Source organism: Montipora foliosa, chromosome 9 (assembly GCF_036669935.1).
Source record: "Montipora foliosa isolate CH-2021 chromosome 9, ASM3666993v2, whole genome shotgun sequence".
NCBI classification, from domain to species: Eukaryota; Metazoa; Cnidaria; class Anthozoa; order Scleractinia; family Acroporidae; genus Montipora; species Montipora foliosa.
The window spans coordinates 47,733,964-47,755,270 of NC_090877.1; the positions used below are offsets into that span (position 1 = coordinate 47,733,964).

Below are 21,307 nucleotides of genomic sequence, written 5' to 3' on the forward strand. Positions count from 1 at the left end.
ATTCAATTCGACAATTGAAACATTCAATTAGTCATTAAAACTTTCAATTCGGAATTGAATGTTTTGAATTTTTAATTGCGAGTTTAAATTGCAGGTTTGAATTGAAGGTTTAGATCTACATCTAAGAACAACAAGTTTGAATTTTTGCGGGGATGGATATCCATACCAGTAGAGCAAGCACGTGACCTCGTTGATCTTCGTTGATTTTGTCCTTGTTGCCGTGTTGCCGAAGCCAGCGAATGCGAGCACTTCTTGCATCCGGTGTCAAGGACGACCACACCTTCAGTGAGAGACACAATAATTGCAGTTTGTATTATTCAGTTTCTTTCATCAATTCGAAGTCGAAGTGCTCTTCCTAATGTTTGTTGAAGAAGTTAGGATACAGGACTGCAATGTACAACTTGCTGTAGGAATTCCTGGAACCTGGCAAGGAAGAGCTCATAAGGCCCAGGAGGACGATAAAATACCGAGAACAGAAAACAAAAGGACGTAGGCTTGGAAGTACGCAAATTTCTCCATGTACCGTAGTACGCGGGTGGATGGTTTCGCGTCGTTGCCTCCTCGAAAATTTCACCAATTAGCTTGTGTGTTAATTTAATTTGTTTACGGTATGTTACTAAGAGCCTCAAAACAGACAAAAGCTTAGTTGAATTGAACAGACAGTCCTTGATATACAGGGGAAAAATAGATCTAGACAAAGGGGGCTTTGAAATCTTGCCTGTATTTGTGTAACCAGGCGTGAAAACCTGACGTACTATTTGAAATTATAACCTCACTCGTTATAAGTTGAGCACCTTTAATTGACATTTCTAATGTTTTGGGGGAAAATTCTAGGCCAGATAATAAATAGCTGACTTGCGGAATCCGGCTGTGAAACCGGAAACCTATTTAAATAACCTGCCCTTATCCAAGCAAATGTGTTGAATTAAAAACAACGCAAAAGAAAGAACTTTTTATTTGTGTGCAAGACAGCATTGTTCAAGCTTCAGGAGTTAAAGAGGTTGAAAGACAACCCCAGCCATCCTAGGTGAGCGAAACATTTCTAGCACCAAAAGGGGGATAATTTTTTATGCCTTCAACAATAGCTCCATTAGGCCTTAGGTGCAGTATCTTTAAAGCTTCAAGACTTTCACCTGAGTTAAAGAAATTTGCGGCTATTTGAGAACCAACGCTTCAGGTGTTAGTCATGCAATAACTACCACAAGTTGGTCATATATTTAAGGCTTTAATTAACGCGATCTTGATCAGTTGCTGGGGAGAAGTTTTTTTCAGCTTTCACAGCTCACAACAAGTTAGCATCCTGTACTCGAAACGTGAGCAAAAAACTATCATTAGGGAGTTTAAGCAAAGACGACGGCTACGGCAACTGCAACGCCACAAAGCAAGAATATCATTGGTTAAAAAGGTAAAAAATGCTCGTGCTGCAGGTGCAGCACGAATTTCCGTGCATTTCTCTACCGTACTCCACAAAACCACAACGTGAAATTACCAAAGTTTAGGTTTTGATGACAACGTGAGCATGTAACAATGAACCATTCATTTTCTATTTTAACATTAAAACCGTTCGTACCCATCCAGTTACAGGATAGTTCGCCTGTATTGTACAAGGTGAATAAGAAGGCTGAATAATCGCCAAATACTTGCGATAGCGTTAAGTTACATTTTGGAATAACGTTTTCGTTGCCGTTCCCGTTGTTCTTGCTTAAACTCCCTAGTATCACTACACGGAGACGTGCTATGCGAAAGGTCGAAGTTTATGCGCAACACCCACCCACTTAACAAGTGCCAAAATGACATGGACAAGATAAATGAATACGTTGAAGCCTTCCAGATCCTGCTAAATAATTTCTGAACTATATACCTCGATCTCCAACTGTGTTCCACATTTCAATAATTAATGGCCATCAAATTAAATAATTTAAATCCTATTTTAACATTTAAGAAATGTGAGCAAAACAGAAAACATTGGCTGTTGGCCAAATCCCAATGTGCTCTGATGCAAAAGTTCAAAAAGATATTTCTGTCAATTTTTGCCTTCGCTGGTGGTGGGCGTTTCCGGTCTGTTTGGTGTGTATTCAGCGTACTTAACTGTCTCGAAAATATGCTAATACCATTTCTTCAATGAATGAAGGGGTAGTTTCTAAAGAAACTGTGGTGCTGCGTCGGTGGGGAAGTAGTATACAAAAATTTGGTTTTATCAACGGAGTTGATAATGTAAATTGGCCACCGTACAGAGATTCTAAAAGCTGACGTTTCGAGCGTTAGCCCTTCGTCAGAGCGGATTCGCTCAAGCTTCAGGAGAGCGGATTCGCTCTGACGAAGGGCTAACGCTCGAAACGTCAGCCTTTAGAATCTCTGTACGGTGGCCAATTTACATTATCAACTCCGTTGATAAAACCAAATTTTTATATACCATTTCTTCAATGATTACTTAAGAGTTAATATATGTAACTTCTGGCTCCTTTCTTTTCTGTCCTGACTGGAGTTCGGAAGGTCACTGATTAAATATGCACATCTGAGCAAAAGTATTATGATTGAGTTTGGGCTTTGAAAGTAAGGAGGCTTGTCTGTGATGCGATTATTGAGATTATTGTGATGCGATTATTGGCTCCAGAACACACTGAGTAAGTTCAGTCTTCAGTATTAATTTGGGCGTAAAACGCTAATTTTTTAGGGCAGAGGGGAAAATAGAGTAAAAGACAAGTCGCGTCCGAAAGTCGGGCCGGTTCCACCATTGCTATATCAATCACCTAGGTTGTTGTTGAAAGGTCAGTGTGGCCAAAAAAAAAAAAAAACTGAAAAAGTCAAATATAACACTGAGATATTCTTCAAGACATTTAATTTTTCTACTCTGCTAAACTATTGCACGTAGAAATCAGTAAGTTCCGCCGGTTACCACATTGTTTTGCATTACCAAAAAATATAAGGCTTGCACACCAATTAGCCTTACCTACACATTGACATGTCTTTTTTTCTGGGGTGCATCAATATGTTACATTACCTTTTAGTATATACTAAAACAGTGGATAGGGTTGAAGGCGCGCGCGCGCTCTGATTTGCTACTCAAACTCCAAATATCTTTTTCTTTTCACCTCCGAGCAACTCGCGAGTTTCGCGCACCCCGAAAATATTGTAATCGTTTCAGGAAGAAATGAGTCAAAAACATCTCGTTTCGAAAGTGGTTAATTATTAGTGATACTGATATTCTAAGGTGCGCTGAGTTCAACTCACAAGATCAGAGATTAAAGCCATGATTCACTGCCTCGTCTAAAAAATAGGAACGCAATGCGTACATGTGTAGGCTTTCCTACTATCCCCAAAGGTCAACCACACTTGCATCTCATCCCCTCAGCTTTTCCCTGATACTCCTCCCCTACTCTGTACTCTTCACCTATCCATCAAAATGTTTTTATTTGGACTGTGAACCAATCTAATATTGGTTTGTTTTCAGGGAAGTCTGCCAAGACCCCCCCCCCCTCCCCCCCATCACATTACAAAATTTAAATGGTTTAAATATACAATTCTGATCATGAACCCAGTGTTTCAAAATAGAATTGGCTGAAAAAGTTACTCTGAATCGGATAAAAATAATTCCAAGTCGGAATATACATACTAAGCTATCTTATCCCAAAGCTGCACTCAACTGCCCAAGAGTGGCTCATGCACGATCGATAGACACGACCAGGAGCTGCACGTACATTTTTGTAACGAGTCCTTTTTAGGCTAATCAATGTCACGTGATTAAATTAAGTTTTTCAGTTTTCAGTTTTCAGCTGCAATGTTATTACAAATGGCTTCCCCTTCGCATTTTATCTTTTGTTGCACAAGTCGGTTAGTGGGTTATGCTAAAACAACTAGACGGCTCGCTCTCAGTTAGTTTCTATTAACATTGGGGTTTGCACCTTGGCATCAGTCTGTTGACACTTATCAGACACTTTGAGATTTTGTTGTTCAACCCCCACAATTCAAGCCTGCAAATGTTACAGCTGTCAAGTCTCACGCAAGTTTCAAGTTTCACCGGTTAATATATGAAGTATGGGCCGATATGGTAGCTCAGGCTGACCGTAATGACCTGGGCTCTCTTCGCAAGCAGCATGAAAATACCAAAATAGCGAGCTCGATGGTGCATTTCCAGCAATTTGAGGACCGGATCCCCCTAGAATGTTTTGGTGCCTCCGGCACAAGAAACACAGGCCACTTGCGACTTGGGCCCAATCTCCAGCAAACGTTGGGTGCAGGAATGGCGCAGTGGTGAGAGCACTCGCCTCCCTGCAATGTGGCCCGAATTCGATTCCCAGACTCGGCGTCAGATGTGAGTTGAGTTTGTTGGTTCTCTACTCTGCACCGAGAGGTTTTCTCCGGGTACTTCGGTTTCCCCTTTTCTCAAAAACCAACATTTGACTTGATTGTGTCCCCAATTAGTGCTCCAGCGCTAGAACGACTAGACACTTAAATAAAGTTCCTTTCCTTTACTTTCCTTTTCAGGACTTGAGAGCTCTCATGTTGAGTAGCGAGAGTACTAAAATGACTCCTATGTGGTGTAACCCGCACCGAATCTCACCCATGAATATGGCTGTAATAGTCAATGTAGCCCTAATCTTAAGCGTATTTAATCGAGACAAAGTCTCGTAACATCGTCTTGGCTTGTTTCAAAACTAAATTCGTACAACCTGACCTGAGCGAGTACCCATGGAATTTGTTGCGGCACTTGGAGGAAGAACGGACAGCAACGGTTCTTGTTCCCGGGCAAGCTCCACGAATTTATGACAAGCATCTCTCCGACGCGGGGAGAGAGTGTCATGGCCTGATGATATCGTGCCCTCACAGTAGCTCAGGTCAGGTAGTATGATACGGAGTGCTCTCTTTTGCACCCCCTTTATTACATAATCAAAATAGTCGGGCAGGGCAGCAGCCCAGACAGGGAACGCATATTCCAAACTGATCTTATAAGCGCACAATATATTGCTATGAGGTCTTTAACAGGCAGTTTTGATTTCCTAAGTATGCTGAGAGCGTACAGGCGCTTATTGGCTTTCTTGAAAACCATAGTCAATGCGAACATTCCAAGCCAGATCATTACTGATATGAACGCCAAGGATCTTATGACTACTGACACAATTGATGACCGAGTCCATTAATTGTAATGCGTTAAGTGTGGCAAGCTGGTACTGCAGAGTATTGATTACCATTTCCCGGCACTTCCTAGGATTGAGGCGCATCCCACGTTCGGCCGCGAACCGAGAGATGTGATGATAGAGAGGTTGATTGTTGGTCTTGAAGATTTTTTAAGACCTACCGCGATGGCGTCGTGTCGACTGCTGTGCGATTTTGCTCATGGTTTGCTAGTAGCAGAAACTTCAGGCGACGTGGCCAATTGTTTTGTGCTGCTCTCCATAGAAACCCCGTGGTTTCACTTTGGGTGCCGTTTTCTCAGTCTGAGGTTTACCGCGTGAGTCAAGCAACTCAGGTAGTGAGGCATCCTGATCTGAAGAACGTCGAACGGTTTCTTCGATGGGGTCCGCCATTGTGTAGCCTGCTTGCAGGCGGTAGCTGTTGTGTCGCCACGAAACACTATCAGACGCCATATTGGAAGAGCGTGGGATAGGTCTGGGCCCCGTAACAAAACGACGGTATGGGGAGCTCGCTTTGTCGACCCTCAACCCGGCCCAGACCTAGCCGCGCGAATCCAAGATGGCGACCTCATTACGAATTCCGGTTTTTCGACCATCCAACCGCCTGCGTGCAGGCTAGCCATTGTGATCATCAGCGATCCGTGCAATGGATTCAGTGCAAAGACAACACAGGAAACCTTTTTAAACGGAGCTAACTCGAATGTTTAATAATACTACTGAAAGAAAAATGTTTTTGAGTTTTGCCAATATTTGAACGATGAATATTCGATGACGTTTTCTCTCGAAGCGGGAAAAGACGTGCATTGAATTCGGGGATTGGACAGTGCAATGTCATGGGATACCTGCACTGAGCCGGGATGATAGCATAGAATTTTATTTTGAAAAGATCGCCTCGGAAACGATGTTAAGAGCGCATATCAACTGGGAGTTTGGCATTTTGTGATTGTGAGGTCTACCGTGCAGACAGAGTGCACAGAGTTTGCAGATTATGTGCTACAGTGCATACGGATGAAAGATATAAAGGATGAAATAACATCGTCAGCGGGCGATGACTGTCTCGTTATTTGAATAGCACGCTCCTTGTGCCACTTAACAATTTTTTCGTACTCAACATAGAATTTAAATTTTGCAACATAACGTCTTGACCTCAAACCCACAAAAAGGATGGATCAACTACGGAATTCAGAAAACATAGCAAAAAATATCTCAAAACGTAACTTCCTCTACCACAAAGTCTGGAAATTTCATAAATATTGCTCGATTCTTTTATATACAGCCATGATGTAGTATCACCATTTTTAAAGGGGCTCTGCTCGCACAGCCCTCCGGTATAGACTGTCAAGATCCCCTGCTCCATTTGAGGTTGAAAACCACTCCCATGAGAAAAAAGCTGGACACAGAGGTTGCTATACAAAGAAACAGAGTACATTTTGCTTCTCTCGGTTGCAGGAGTGCTCTATATCGATACACGCAGAGCGAAATATGCAAATAGAAAATCTCTTGATTGACCAAGTGATCGATTGACTTGGTGATTGGTGAACTGATTGGTACCTTTGATGAAATGAAGAGCGATTTGAAGACCCAGAAACTCTCAACAGGTAATCTGTTAAATACTCATTTGTTTCAGATAAGCAATCGTCATGTTTTCGCCACGCAAGAAATCTGGGAAGAAGAAAGATGAGAAGCAGGAACGGAAGGGGAAAGCACATATGTTTAATCAAAGATCAAGTGTTTTGTGTTCAAAGCGTAGCGGTGAAGCCAAACCCTGGGCAGCCGTGGGAACATGGTTTCTGGGACCGAAGGCCGAGAATGCTGACGTCTTCGAAAAGCTCATGAATAAAGCCGTTCATTCTCATTTCAAATTCCGAGAAGGGTGAGTGTGAATGTATACAACACCATCTAAGTAGTCATTCTCGTGGAATGTTCTAATTGAATCTTTGTGTAGCTTGGCCGAGGCCTACCATCTTTGCAAGGCTTGTTAGAATGCATAAATTACCCACTGTACACCTCCCTCTGCTCCCTACCTCTCCCCCTATTGGGACCATTTATAGAAAGGCCTTTCAACATATTCCATCCCCGAAAAGAACCACAAGACATAAAATAAAATTTGAAAAACTTGAAAGTTTTACAGAAGGAACAGAATAAGCTCCGTGAATGTCTTCCAGCCCGCAACACATGTCCCCTTAACCTAAGAAATATGCGGAAGTTTAAGCCAGTTTTTAAGACGAACAGGTTTTGTAATAGTTTTATTACCTTTAATTCCCTTAAGGCTTGAAAGATTTTAGTAGTTTTCTTTAAATCTCTTCGATATACCTTTTTAGAACATATAGTATCCTTATTCGCTGTTTTAAATTACTTGTAGTCCTTTTAATGCAGTTATCAGTTGTTTACGTCAAGTACATCTAGTCATCCGGAGAAATCCTCGACTATTGCTACGTCATAGCCTCGCTTGCATACACAAAAACAAAGATGGCGGATTTCAATTTAAAATTGCCCATTTTTGAAGCGTTATTGTTGGCTATTTAAACACATTAAGCCCAAATGAGGGGTCAAGTATGACAATGCAGGTAAAGAGCTTTCGATTCACAGAAACTTTTTGTAGGCCGTATTTTCCCTTTAAATTAAGGTCCCTAATATAACTCTGCCGCCTACTTGAAAACCAATTATGCTGAACTAATCAGCGTTCGGGCACGGGCTAAGGTATCGGTTTACGCGTGAAGGCTGTCAATTGACACCCAATCCTTTCACGTGTGATTGACATGATACGTCAATCATTTTCGCGCGCAGATTATGGCGGGAAACAAAGATAAGCGATTTTAGCGGTTTTAAATTAATTTTTCAGAATTTTTTTGCGGGAAAATATACTTTTCAGGCCACCAATTCAAAATTTGAAAAAACAAGAAATTTGAGCGAGACGCCCAAATTTACCTTTACCGAGACCTTAATTCTTCCTAAATCCGAACTCAGTCAAAGTTGAAAGCATCTGTGGTCCGTTTAATTTTAATATGATGCCACCCATTTGTTTCCATATTCCAGGTTCTATCCGTGTGACCCCCCTTATGTGACTGATGAATTAAGGGAGGCCCCGTCTTTTAAGATATCTATGGATAGAATGGAGAAGGAATTAGATAAAATGCAACGGGATTTGCAAAAGTCAGTGCCTTTCTTCAGCACCAGATACAAGGTGGGTTGACATGTGTTAATTGACCACAGAGTGCCGTAATTCTAAATGGTAGCAATTTGCTTCGAGATGATAAGTATATTCTTACAAGCGTGTAATTCGAACTATGTCTTTGAAATTTCGTCGCTAGCTCGTTGCTAATTTAACAACTAAAAAAAAGATTTTAAAAAATGACACTTCCTGGTGTTGATATGAAAGTTCTAGGAAACACTGGCAAAAAGTACTGATGGCTTGCGGGAATTTACTAAAATAAAGTGGGTTACAACTATGAAAAAGAAACATGAAATTTTGTGGGTCTGCATATGTAAAACAGCCTTCCTCCCAATTCTCTATTTTCGAATTCCCCATAATATACTTTGTCTGCCCCCCAAATTTTGCATAAACTATTGTTTTCAAATGCTCTTGGGGACACTGCATATTCCCAAGAGCATTTGAAAACAATGGTTTATGCAAAATTTGGGGGGCAAACAAAGTGTATTATGGGGAATTCGAAAATAGAGAATAATCGAGGTTGTAACCAGCTCCACGAGCAGGGGGGTGAGGAAATTTCGGTATTTCTTTCACTGTAAAGGTTGCAAATTTACATGTTGTAAATTGTAGTTTGGACGGTTTTATTGTAAAACAAAATTTACATGAAATGTACAGTTGCGGATGCACTATGTAAGTCTCCTGTAAATCATCTTTGCAGAGTGCACTGTACGTACCATACAACAATGGTACTTTCAAGAACATGTAAACAATCTGTCAAATATTCTGCGCTGATTTACGGCGTCTAGCGCGTAGAAATCAGTATGCCTGTAATTAATAAAATTGCAGAGGCAATAGTCTTGCGTTTTTTTCTTGCATTACATGCTGTGTGCATAAGAAATATAGTGACGAACATCTCTCTCATTATCAATGTAAATTGACATTCAGGGACACGTAAACTGGGACACCGCGGTGCCAGCCAACCTTGGATACATAGCTTCAATTCTGTGGAACCAAAATAACTGCGCAGGAGAAGGCGGCCCTAAGACAACAGAGTACGAAGTCGAGGCTGGTAGCGACCTGTGTGAGATGATAGGCTTTAATAGAGATGAGAGCATGGGACACTTGGTGACTGGTGGGTCCATTGCTAACATTGAGGCGTTGTGGGTGGCGCGAAACCTAAAATATTACCCACTGGGACTTCAAGAGGCATTGATCAAAGATGATCGGCTAAAGGCAGCAAAAGGATACGAGGTAAAACACTTTTCAACTTTTTAGAGCAGATTTTCATTGTAATTAGAAGAGGAAAAAATAAGACATTCGTACCTAACCTATGTCTAAGTAATCTCTTGCTATGTTTCAGGTTCTTACAGAAAGAACAATGAACTGATCTTTCTTACAGAATTGGGCAGGTCGATCCTAATGAAATTTCATATTTCTCAGTCTTTTGCCTTGCAGCACTGAGTAGTCAAAACGTTTTAGGCATTACTAAAGACAGCTTTGGCCATGGAAATCTGAGATCGTTATTTCTGATTTACTTACTTGTCTTGTCGCCATTATTATTAATAGACTTAACTATTAGAGTGCTAGTTTTTAACCATGTAAACCATGTGAGTGTTAGCCCTACTGATGGAAATGGGCCCACATAAGGATAGAGAAAAACTCTGACCAGGGTGGGAATTGAACCCACGACCTTCGGGTTAGATCAAAGCTGCTCTACCGACTGAGCTACAAGGTCAGACGGGAGCAGATCGTGGGGATTTAAGATATAAATGTCACGGCAATAAATATGTGCAAGTACAAGGAAGGGTTAAGTTTTTTGCAATCGTTGGCTGTGTAGCACTTATATTTTAACAGATTATTACTATTATTATTATCATCATCATCATCATTATTATTATTATTATTATTATTATTATTATTATCATTATTATTTTTATTAACTGTGATCATTACTTAAATCTTCAAGTTATCGATGGTCATGCATGCCAGGTTTAATTTTTGCTTTAGATCTCATTGTCCATAGCTATAGTCTCACAATTTTTCTTTTATACGTTATATCTACGTTATGAAACACTCGCAATGGCTGACAAGTATTACTGAATATATTTTTTGCTCTGATCAGTCGATTCGTTCCAAGGAGAGACACCGGCATAATTTTTGAGAATGGAACGTCTTTTGGATTATATTGCAATTAATTTCCTTAAATGTAGATATGTCTGCCGCAAAGAGGTGGCGATCAAATCCCTCTGGTGTATGCAACGTCATGGGAACTACTCAATTTGGATACTGACGCCATTGTCAGGATGCCATTCGAGGTGGCCAAACTAGCTGGACTAGAGGAGAGACAAGAAGAGTTCAGAGAAATCATGGGAGGTTACCTCTATGAAAGCATCGGTGCTCAAGAATTTTGCCTTCGCCACAAGCTGACCAATTCTCCCTGTGTTGTGGTGGGTAAGACGTATCACGTGTCTTTCATGAAAGCAATGACCATCCTGGGATTGGGAAAGGAAAGCCTTGCGACAGTGCCAGTTGACAAGGATGCCCGCTTGGATTCTGCAAGTAAGCCCAATTTCTATCGTTTAAAGGCAGCCTGCTTTCGTCGGTTGCACTCAAAATTAATCCTATTCGTAGGAGCAAGGATGGCACAGTCGGTTATTGCGCGGCCTTGGTGCAAGAGGTCCTCAGTTCGATTCTCGGGTTTCCTTTCCGTGTAGCTAAGTAGATTTAAATACCCGTGAAACGGAGCACTGGAGGAGAGGGGGGAGTAAAATGAGCGCACCGTTGACTTCAGGTTTGTTAGTGCTACGAGTTATCGTCGTTAAATATGGTCGCTTTATTTTACTTTTACTTTATCTATTTAAATTAGGTTCTTTAAAAAAATTGCTGTTGTAGTCAAAGTCATTTTCTGATGTCTATTTCCTTGGATTCATTTGAAGGTGGACGAGGGACAAGGTCAGGGGGGTGGTTGAATCCACACCCGTGGATTTTTGCTGTATTGTCATACTTTGACAAACCCAAAGCTGAACTGAGGCAATTTACAAGGCATGCACTGAGCATCTCAGTTGACCTGTATATTACCAGCTTCCTGTACAGTAACATGTTGAATGACCTGGTCAGCCGGGATGCATGCATTTGAATTGGACTGAACTATTTCCTATTTCCTTTTAGTACTAGCACTGACTCTACAGCACAAGAGGTTAAATCAAATTCCTGTGATCAGCGTGATAGGCATTATGGGAACAACAGAGGAAAGTGCTGTGGATCCCTTGGATAAAATCTTGGAGATCAGAAAAAACCTGCGTATCCAGGTAGGTTTTATTTTAGATTGAAACTAATGCTGCATGTGAAGCTTATGCTCCAGTATTGTTTCAGCTGTTGATTATATTTGTTTGGAATGAGTGATTTTTGATAACTTTTTTGACATGCTGCACAGAAGAATCCTAAAAAAAGAATTAAAATTAAAATTAAAAGAATTTAAAAAGAATTTTTTTACAAACATTTACTAGTGCTTCCTAAGATTTACTTGCTCTCTTTTCTTGAAACACAACAAGATGCCATTTTAGAAAAACGTCGTCAAGTACAGTCTCAGTTATAAAACATCAGACTAACATAAAAACACTTTTCTCTTTGATCACAGGGCCTCAATTTTAGCATTCACGCTGACGCTGCTTGGGGAGCATACTTTTGTTGTATGCTGCGAGATCCTCCACTAGGTGATATCATGCCAAGTGCATATGAAGAAGGTTTCGTCCCAGAGCTGTCGCTTAACAATTACGTGACCAAGCAGCTGAAGGTTTGTTCAGTTTATCCTATTGCTTACCAAGATTAAGTAATACAGCAAACATTATTAAAGCAATAATAATTATTTCCGTGCGAAATCACGCGAGATATTTACTGACAACTATTCACCGAAGTGGATGTGGCTAGCGGTGGATATTTACCGAGCCGCGAAGCGGCGAGGTAAATATCCAACGCTAGCCACCGACACTGAGGTGAATAGTTGTTTTAGTATATACTAAAATAGTGAGATAATATACCGCACAAAAAATTAATTTGGATGTTTTCTTCACTTGTCACGGATGCAAATCGGGACGCCATTTTTTCACGAGTTGCTCGGAGGTAAAGAGCACAGGATATTCGGAGTTTGACGAGCCAATCAGCGCCTGCGTTCAACGGTATCCACTGTTTTAGTATATACTAAAAGCTATTTTGATATGGCTCTGTCTCCCAAGGAATGGGAACTACCAAATTCACGAATTTGATTGGCTGAAATTGATATTGACGGCGGTCTAGATTTTCCCATCTAGACAAGAATCTAGACCGGTAATGTTTTGCGGTGAAAAAGTTGCAAACTAAAATGCAAAAATATTGTGTATTTTCCTCTACCAATATTCATTTATTTATGGAAGTACCAAAAACCATGAGGAGAAAAACGGTAAGGAGGACCAGCAAACATTTCAGCTCATCGCCACTCATCGCTGTTCGCAAGCAAAATGTCATGCATTTAGTACAGACCAGTTACATTAAACAAATTAAATTGTTCTTGTTTGTCATATAATAAACATCTTATTAACCGAGCTTAGTCAGTCTGTATGGGAGAATCTTGACCTCGGTTGAGTGTACAGACCTCACGACTCACGACCTAGGTAAAGATTCTCCCATACAGACCTCCTGCTCGTTTAATAAGAGCTAAATATAGCTTGATACTAGGCCGAGTTGGGTAAAATCAGCTGATATTCCGAAAGATTGAGCGGAATAATTGTTTTGTCATTCAACACATTGATAACAAAGCACAATTTACAGAGTTTATATTGCAGAAAAGCTGGCTGGAATGCCATCATTTTTCTCTGCGATACACGAAATTACGTATATCTCAGGATATCTGTTGAGTGCGCACGACAAATATTGAGAGCGCCATGAGCATAATTATTTGGACATTGTCACAATGTTTTGAATGGTAAATATCTGGCTCTGGTTTAAGATTACAGTTTAATACTCCATGTCATTCCCGAACAGGGTGGCCATAAAGTCCAATTTCTTTACAATTTTTTGGCTCAGACCCAGTTAACAACGCGGGTCATTTAGTTGGAAAACAATTTGCATTATGAATTAATATTACAGGAAGTTGCTTTAACGCGATTCTAGGCTGTTGGTAAAATTGAAAGTTCTAACCAAGTCCTTTGTCTTCTGTAAAAAGGTCCTTAAAGAGTGTGACACCGTTACTTGTGATCCACACAAGTCCGGGTTCTGTCCCTACCCGGCCGGGGCCATTTGCTATCGCGACAAGAACCTGAACAATTTTCTGAACCTCACAAGCGGTGTGCTCTACTATCATGGAAGTGTTAATCTCGGAGACTATGGCATTGAAGGCTCAAAGCCTGGTGCAGCTGCTAGCGGTGTGCTTCTGGCCAATAAGGTGAGTTATCCAGGTGACAATCTTCAATCCACCCTCTTATCTTTTAACTCAGTGGAACCAGTCAATATTTAACGCGGCTGCTCAATTGGAATAGTTAGTTTACCCATTTACACCAGGAACAGAATCACACGACTGATCTCTCGCTGAAACAACGTCGTGCAACAAAAGGTAAAACCGGGCTCTTTGATTTGGATATGTATTGGCTCCTTTTCCTACCTTGGACGCTGGTGACAACATTCCATCTCTCTTTAATTTCAGGAGTTACGTTTTGCCCCTGCATGAAATAACCATATTGCAAAGACAATCCCCTCTTCGTAAAGCTTTCGACCGTTGAAAGTGGCCATGTTAATCGTGTGATATCATGTTGAAGGGTGTTAGTTTCTGCCTGATGCCTGGAATACTTAGACATCTGTGGTAAACTAAACTCAGGTCTTATTTACTGACTGCTGGCAGTAGATTAGAGCGAGTTTCAATCGAGTGTCGTAAAACCAAAACCAAAGTAATTACCTCGGCCAATCAAAAATGACGGAGACTATCCAGTAAACCAATCAAACCTCGAAGTAATTGCACGTAGTCAACACAAAGCGCGGGAAAATGTGCACGCGCGAGCCACTATTGGTTTTGGTTTCACTTCTGATTGGTTGAAAGAGTGGCGCGAGAACTTTGGAACCAACCACTGAGTGAAGTAATGCTTTCGACACTCAATTGAAAACCGCTCTATCCATAAACAACTTAATTGCGCAATACTCTTATATATGTATATACTCTTACTTTAACCCCCTTGTTGTCGGTGAACAAAGTGTGTAACGTTTCTAAAATATTGGTGAGTTTTGTTAGTAATCTCTTTCTACCATCGTGAAATTATCTTTCCCCTAAATTAAAAGCAGTGCATTCATCGAATCCTAAAGAAAAACCTTAAGTGCACTCAGTCCCCAAAGTTCTCACTCAGTTTGTCATTCACTTCAGGCCTTTCTGGAACCAATTCCCTGAAATTAAGGAAACTCCGTGTTTAAACAAGCAAATGTCTTGTCTTTCTCTTTCTCAGGTCATTGGACTCCACAAGAACGGTTACGGTCGCATTTTGGCTGAGTGTATGTTTACCTCAAAAATTCTCTACTGTTACTGGGCATGCCTGGCGGAGGACGATGACAACTTTGTTGTCGCAACTAACAAAGCTTTACCCTCAGAAGACGCTAAGGCCTTCATCAGAAAGAACATTCTCGGAAAGTCAAACGAGGAGATTGCTGAGGTAGAGTCTTGAAACAACTTTTATCACGTAAGGCGTGAAGTGGGCAGTTTGCGTGCAACTTTTATTTTTTTTGGTTTACGGATTATTTGCAGGTTGTTAATGTTTTGTTTTTGCCAGGCAGTAAGTCTGAATTACAAATCCCGAACAAGTTTCAGATATCTTTTTTCAAACTTAAAAACACCAGCATCCAATAAATGCAAATCGCAGAATGATAATACCAGATACAGATTGGGATCTCATGTTAAGATGCGCAGACTCGTGACTCTGGCTCTTCTATTATGCTACGCGTATCAGGCGTAAAAATCTGTCTTTGGAGACCGAAGTCCTCTCAAATTTACAAAGACTTGACTTAGCAAATTTTGGTCTAAAACTCAAGGAGTCGATGCACGTTAACTGGACAAAGCCCAGCTAAACAAGAGCTAGCTGAAACATATAAATTTAACCCCTTCGCTTTGACTGTATTATCTATATTTTATTCCTTCGTTGTTACTGAATATGTGTAATTAACAATATTAACAATAGCCCATGAGGCGAAGACGAATGGGCTATTGACCCGTGGCCCTTGAGGGCGAAGGGTCTAATTGTTTTAGTATCATCCAACTATAGTCGGACAGAAAAGGCAATAATAAAGTTAGCAAATGCAAGTTGAAGAAATATTTATTTGGGAATAAAACGAAAGAAAACGTCACGCTTTTCGCTACTCGAGGACTATTACTAATAGTCCTCTAGTAGCGTAGCCAATTAAAATGCAGGATTTGCATTAGTCCACTAGTTGGGTGATACTAATATTGATTAGTCTGATGCACGTATTTAATGTTGCTATCTATTGTAACCATTTTTCGTCGACATCTCTTTACGCACAAATGCTTTTATTCCAGAGGAGAAATCGAGTGACACAATAATGAACCTTTTTGTCGATAAATGATTGAGTTTGCATGTGACACGGTTTATTTAACTTTTGTTGGGTAAAAACCACAAGTAACTCCTTAAATTGCTCGTGAGTGCTCTAGATCTTCTTCCTTCAGGGAGATGCAAATGAGGCGCAAGTTGGAATGCTACACTCGTTGTCATAAGTAGATTGAGTTTGTTACTGCAGAATGTCTTTCCCCTGAGTGTTTTCTCGGTGTTCTCATTTGTCTTTGCAGTCAGTTTCACAAAGATGATTTTATCCAAAATACAAACATCCCTGCTTTATCGGTCATGATATAAACAATTACCGTGATTAAGCCAATTTGATTTTTTACTTTGTCTCAGATTATTGTGTATTAGGTGAAACATCGTCTGAGTTTTTCTTTGGTTTTTTTTTTTACGTTTGTTGAGAAGCATTTTCTCTTTTTTTTCTCTCTAAGAATCAAGAGGTTATGAAATTTCTTCAAGAAATTGGTCCTGACACTTTGGTTCCCTGCTTTTCTGTCAATATCCGCGGAAACACTGATGTCAATGTGACCAATGCCATCGTTGCAGCAATTTTCAATGACCTGTGTCACGGGGAATCGGAGCAGCGAACACCGATGATTGTTACGTCGTCCACGATGACAGATCATCGGTTCTCCCACACTCTGGAAGATTTTAAGGGAAGGCTCGGGGTAAGAGTAAAAAAAACCCGTTATTGTTGCTTATAGAATCAACACAATTCGTACCGTGAATGTTTTCTCCATTATAAAAGCAGCCCTCATGCAGAGGAAGCAAACCTCACTTGTCTTTTACAGTATACAGTAATTGCTAGCATTACGAAATTTGGACTCGATTGGAAGCTTGCTGATCTCAGTGTTATCCAAGGGGTTTGCTTCCTTTATGCACTTGTAGGACAAACCATTTTCAACATGCCCTGCGCATTTACTTACTTACTTACTTACTTACTTACTTACTTACTTACTTACTTACTTACCTACCTACCTACCTACCTACCTGCCTGCCTGCCTGCCTGCCTGCCTGCCTGCTTGCTTGCTTGCTTGCTTGCTTGCTCGCTTGCTTACCTACTTACCTACTTACTTACTTGACACTCGTTTAAGTCTGTTCTTCAGCGATGTTGTAAAAAGCCATTCAAACAAAAATCGGCAGTTTACCAATTTGTAACAATTGGTTCTCTGACTAACTTGTTTAATTAACAATTTATACCTTTTTCAAACGGCAACCAATTTGACGTTGTTAATGAGTAGATATATTTGAGCTTATTTCCATCTTGTTATTGAATTTATCCAGCTTGACAAAAGGAACAAAGATGGAGTGAAATACGTTATAACCACGTGCCTGGACCCCTGGTCTAGCTCAATGGAGTTTGTGGACGATTTGGCCTACATTATGAGAAATGCAATCCTCAATGCAATTGGAACGGTAAGAAGCACCATCTCTGTAAGTAACTAAGCGATGTAACAGTTTTCAAGCCCACCTAAGATTCTGAAAGGTAACTCTGCACAAATTTCACTTTTATTTCGTAAAAAAAAAATATTTACCCACAGTATTTAGTTCTCTTAGGAGCCAAACAAAAATGGCAACAGATTAAAACAATACTTACCGGAGTTCTGTGGAACTGACAAGTTTTCCCCCTCACCCCACCGCGATTCTCTTACTGACATAAAACTAGAGTAGGGTTGTAACGAGTCTTCCGTATATCTTCAGTGCTGCGTCATTTGTTTCGGGTGTGTAAGAGATTATAAGTTGATTTGCTCACGACACCAATAAACGAAAATTGACCGAAATTTGAAATGAACCACCAACTTCGTCTTTACTCTTCTTTATTACTCTTTATTGCTGCACTCAGTTTTCTTAGTTCTCAGGACACACCTTTTCTGAGCTTAGACGGCTAAATTGTCAGTACTTTGACGGGAGGGGTTGGGGTCCAATTAAAGGCGATAAAAAGTAAGTAACTCAATAATAAAGAAACAGACGTTTCATTCTGACAATGTACCTTATTCCAAAATGGTAGCCAATTTTATTAATCTTTTGTTTGTATATGTTAATTAGCCCTCTGCCTCGTCAACAAGTATAAAATATGAAAGAACTTTGAATTGAAAATCAGGCAATGAGCGTAATTAACATTCGAACAAAAGAATGGTAAATTGACCGCCACTTTGGAATAACGTGTATAACTCAGTGGTATCGTTCCTTAGATCACCGACAAGCCAGCCTATCACAGCTTCGTCAGCGTGGACAAGGTAAACGAAAAGAAACAAATAGTTGTTTGCTATGCAGGCAACTTTAAGCAGCCTCAGCTCCAGTACTTCGTGGTTGCTCGGTTCAAGTTCCTTTCTGACGAAGCCATGGACACTTTCGCAAAGAAGTCCGACAGCGAGAAAGAACCGATCGTCTTACGAAGTTGCGAAAAAAAGGGGCTTCACGACATCGTGTTTGACGATTCGGACGAAGAAAAGAGGCCAAAGGAGACGTTTGACTTCTTTGTTGGTCTTCCAACCGAAAGCAGCGTTCCTTTCATGAAAGCTGACTTGAAGACTATTGATGTCCCTCGTTACGATCACTTCGATAAAGCTGATGACCAGTACCCTGACAATGCTACATACCTCATGTATGGGGATGTGGGGAATGCCTACCTATTCCACTTACCAACCAAAGACCCAGATTACCTGCAGGTAAAGTCAACGAACCAAAATATGTTATGAAATCCATCTACTGAACAGTTTGAGAGAGTTGTGTTTTACTTTTGCTCTCTTTGAGAATGACTTGCTCTCATACGCTCTTCCCTAACATTTAGATAGTCATCTCTATCTTGCTATATCCGATGTCACTGGTTATCTAAGCAAACATTTTTCATGCATCTAGCCGTCTTTAAACAGACTGTTGTTGAAGAGTCTTAGTACGTATATTCTCCACATTACGCTAAGAGTAGCCGCGTCTCTCTTCGTACGCGTTTTGATGCAAGCAAGAAGAAATTAAACAGAATTTTATGTCTGTTTTCTAGATTGTATCCCTCTCAGAGGTCCCAGCAAATGGTCTTGGTGATGGTAAAGAAAAAGAGAAGATTTTAAAGCATGGCGTGGATGCTGAGCTTCTTGGAGTTCCCGGATCACCAACCGAAGAAGGAGGAAAAATTGTGGATCCCCTGAAAAATTCTGAGTATAAGTTAAATTTTGTCGGCATTAAGGGCGAGGAATTTACAATTCCTGTTTTAGTGAAAAGAAAGATTTGGTTTGACGGCGAAATGTTGAACAAGTCCTAAGTGTGCGTTTTGTCTCAGTTTATGACAGTTATGCGCTCAAGTTTTTTGGTTCGTGAACGGCCTTCATCTTTACGTTTACTTCGATTGTTTCTACTTAAGGGGTTCATGACTAGCGGCCAACATTACAAAACATAGAACCTTAACAACGCCAGCAAAAAAATTGTTATAGGATGTGTTTGGCTTTGACACTAAACATTCATAGTTTAGGGTCAAAAATTCATAGTTTAGTTTTTGAGATTGTTTTTGTACGACTATTTTTGAGGTGAGGAAGGAAGTCCCTTTCGTTATATTTGAAGTTTTGCAACATTATTTAGCAAACACTATGATCAGGAACAGTTATACCATGTTAATTTACCGGCTTTGTAGTTATTACATTTTAGTGCGTTTTGATAAACGTCCTAAGCATTTTACAACAGTCTTTTATGACATTTGTCTAAGGCCAATTTGGTTTTAAGGGGCAACGCTGTTTTTAGTTAGAAAGCAAAATGCAATATTGGATTTTTTTTATGTGTATGCCGTGTATGCACATTTGCCTGTAGGAGGGGATTAAAGGGGTTGTTGCGTGTTACGGGGTAAGTGTTTTTTAAGTTTTCGTGACCAGTGAAAATGCCTAATAAAATCCGAGAACTGTAAAGGTTTTTGCCGCGTAATTTCCGCTTAACTTGAATATGGAATTATAATCACCGTGATCCGATATTTCTACTTTTGATGTACGTGAAACGTGCACAGGAACACCCTTCCCCCCCCCCCCCCCCCCCATCCTTAAGACCCAACCCCCTCGTCATAAGGCTTGCCCATGTGGAACAAAACTGATTGAAAACATCTGAAATGGTCTAGCTGATCTGGTAGTTACACTAAATCGTCGACAAATATCATGTCTTGATCCACTTAAGCCATAAACAAACGTAGGAGAAAATTTCAATGTTGAATTACAGTGGGTAGACGGACGACAAGAACAATTACTAGGTTTCCGAATTTTTTTGCAATTTTTCTGAAGGGGAAACCCTATGGTTTTGGGTATAATGTTAAAAAAATTGTGTTTGTGTATGACTAAAATCGACCAAGAAATAACGTTAAGGGATGAGTGGGTACATGGCAAAATAGACACTACATGAGGTTTTCGAAAGTTTTTACAATAGCTGGTGTCCACCATTAGTTTACATACATATTTGTAAACTAGATAATTCTGACACATAAATAACTTCCTTATTATTATGACAGTAGTGTTAAAACGTCTATTTGTTAAACATTAAAATGGCACAAAAGGACAAAAAAATTACCTAGAAGAAATGTTGGCTAACTAATCTCCACAACATATATATAATGTATTTACATTATTAAAAAAAAATTAAAAATATATAAATATTGTTCAGAAATCCAAAATCTACCGTAACAGCACACACCAGGCCTACTCCTGAGCATCTGGCTGCAATTTTTTTCCTCTGGCCGCGCTTCAGCCATTCGATGAGGGCCAGTCTCGTGCTTCTCAAGTTGCCTCGCCCATGCCCAAAAAGGATACTGGGTAATTCTGCCATTCCATGACAACGGAAGACTCCCGATTCTCATTTCATAGTTTTTTTTCAAAAGTGTCGGGCCACCCAGTCCTACCAGCAAAATACCGCATCGATTGACGTTTTTAGCTTTCAAAACTTTCCCAAATTGTATCGGTAGGTCCTGGAATTCGTCCACAAGAAGGCCAGAGAGACAACTTCACTCGTGAACCGCCATGTTCACGACAGAGCATGTTAAGCGTCCGAGTCTGCATGAAACCATCTCTCACCTCTGTCTTCGAGAAGACCAGACACGCACGGTTCTTACGCTACGTTTATGGCTGTAGAATCAACTGAAATGTCAATTCCCGGTAAAAACCAGCAAGTTAATTTTTTGGCTAGGCTACAATCCCGGTCAAAAAGATCGTGACACCAAAGCATGTTTGAACCCCCCTCCCCCGTGAAAATGTTGATGGCGTAAAAACTGTCGGGCTCCTGGAAAAACGCCGTTCTCTTTGCAACATTGAATAGGGGGAAGGGGTAATCTGCTACGCAGCGTGAAGTGTCCTCTTTATTTTTGTCTGAGATTGTAGGTATCGAAGAGCCAGAACATTTGCGCATGCACTGACGGAATGTTTGAACAAGAGAGAAAAACGCAGTACCTCCAGACGTGCCGGCGTTTGTCATTAGTATTC

The 21,307-nt window shown here is 40.4% G+C and overlaps 1 protein-coding gene across 1 annotated transcript; it reads left to right on the plus strand.

The window, feature by feature from the left end:
• Positions 1-902: 902 nt before the first annotated feature.
• On the plus strand, positions 903-19,688 carry LOC137972125 (uncharacterized). The gene is made up of 13 exons (XM_068818955.1): positions 903-1,027; positions 6,760-7,005; positions 8,169-8,316; positions 9,229-9,534; positions 10,494-10,842; positions 11,452-11,591; positions 11,921-12,076; positions 13,481-13,699; positions 14,745-14,948; positions 16,298-16,534; positions 17,151-17,282; positions 18,059-18,535; positions 18,865-19,688. Exons 2-13 carry the CDS (start codon positions 6,773-6,775, stop codon positions 19,120-19,122), a joined length of 2,859 nt encoding a protein of 952 aa, XP_068675056.1. The 5' UTR covers positions 903-1,027; positions 6,760-6,772; the 3' UTR covers positions 19,123-19,688.
• The last annotated feature ends 1,619 nt before the right edge of the window (positions 19,689-21,307 follow it).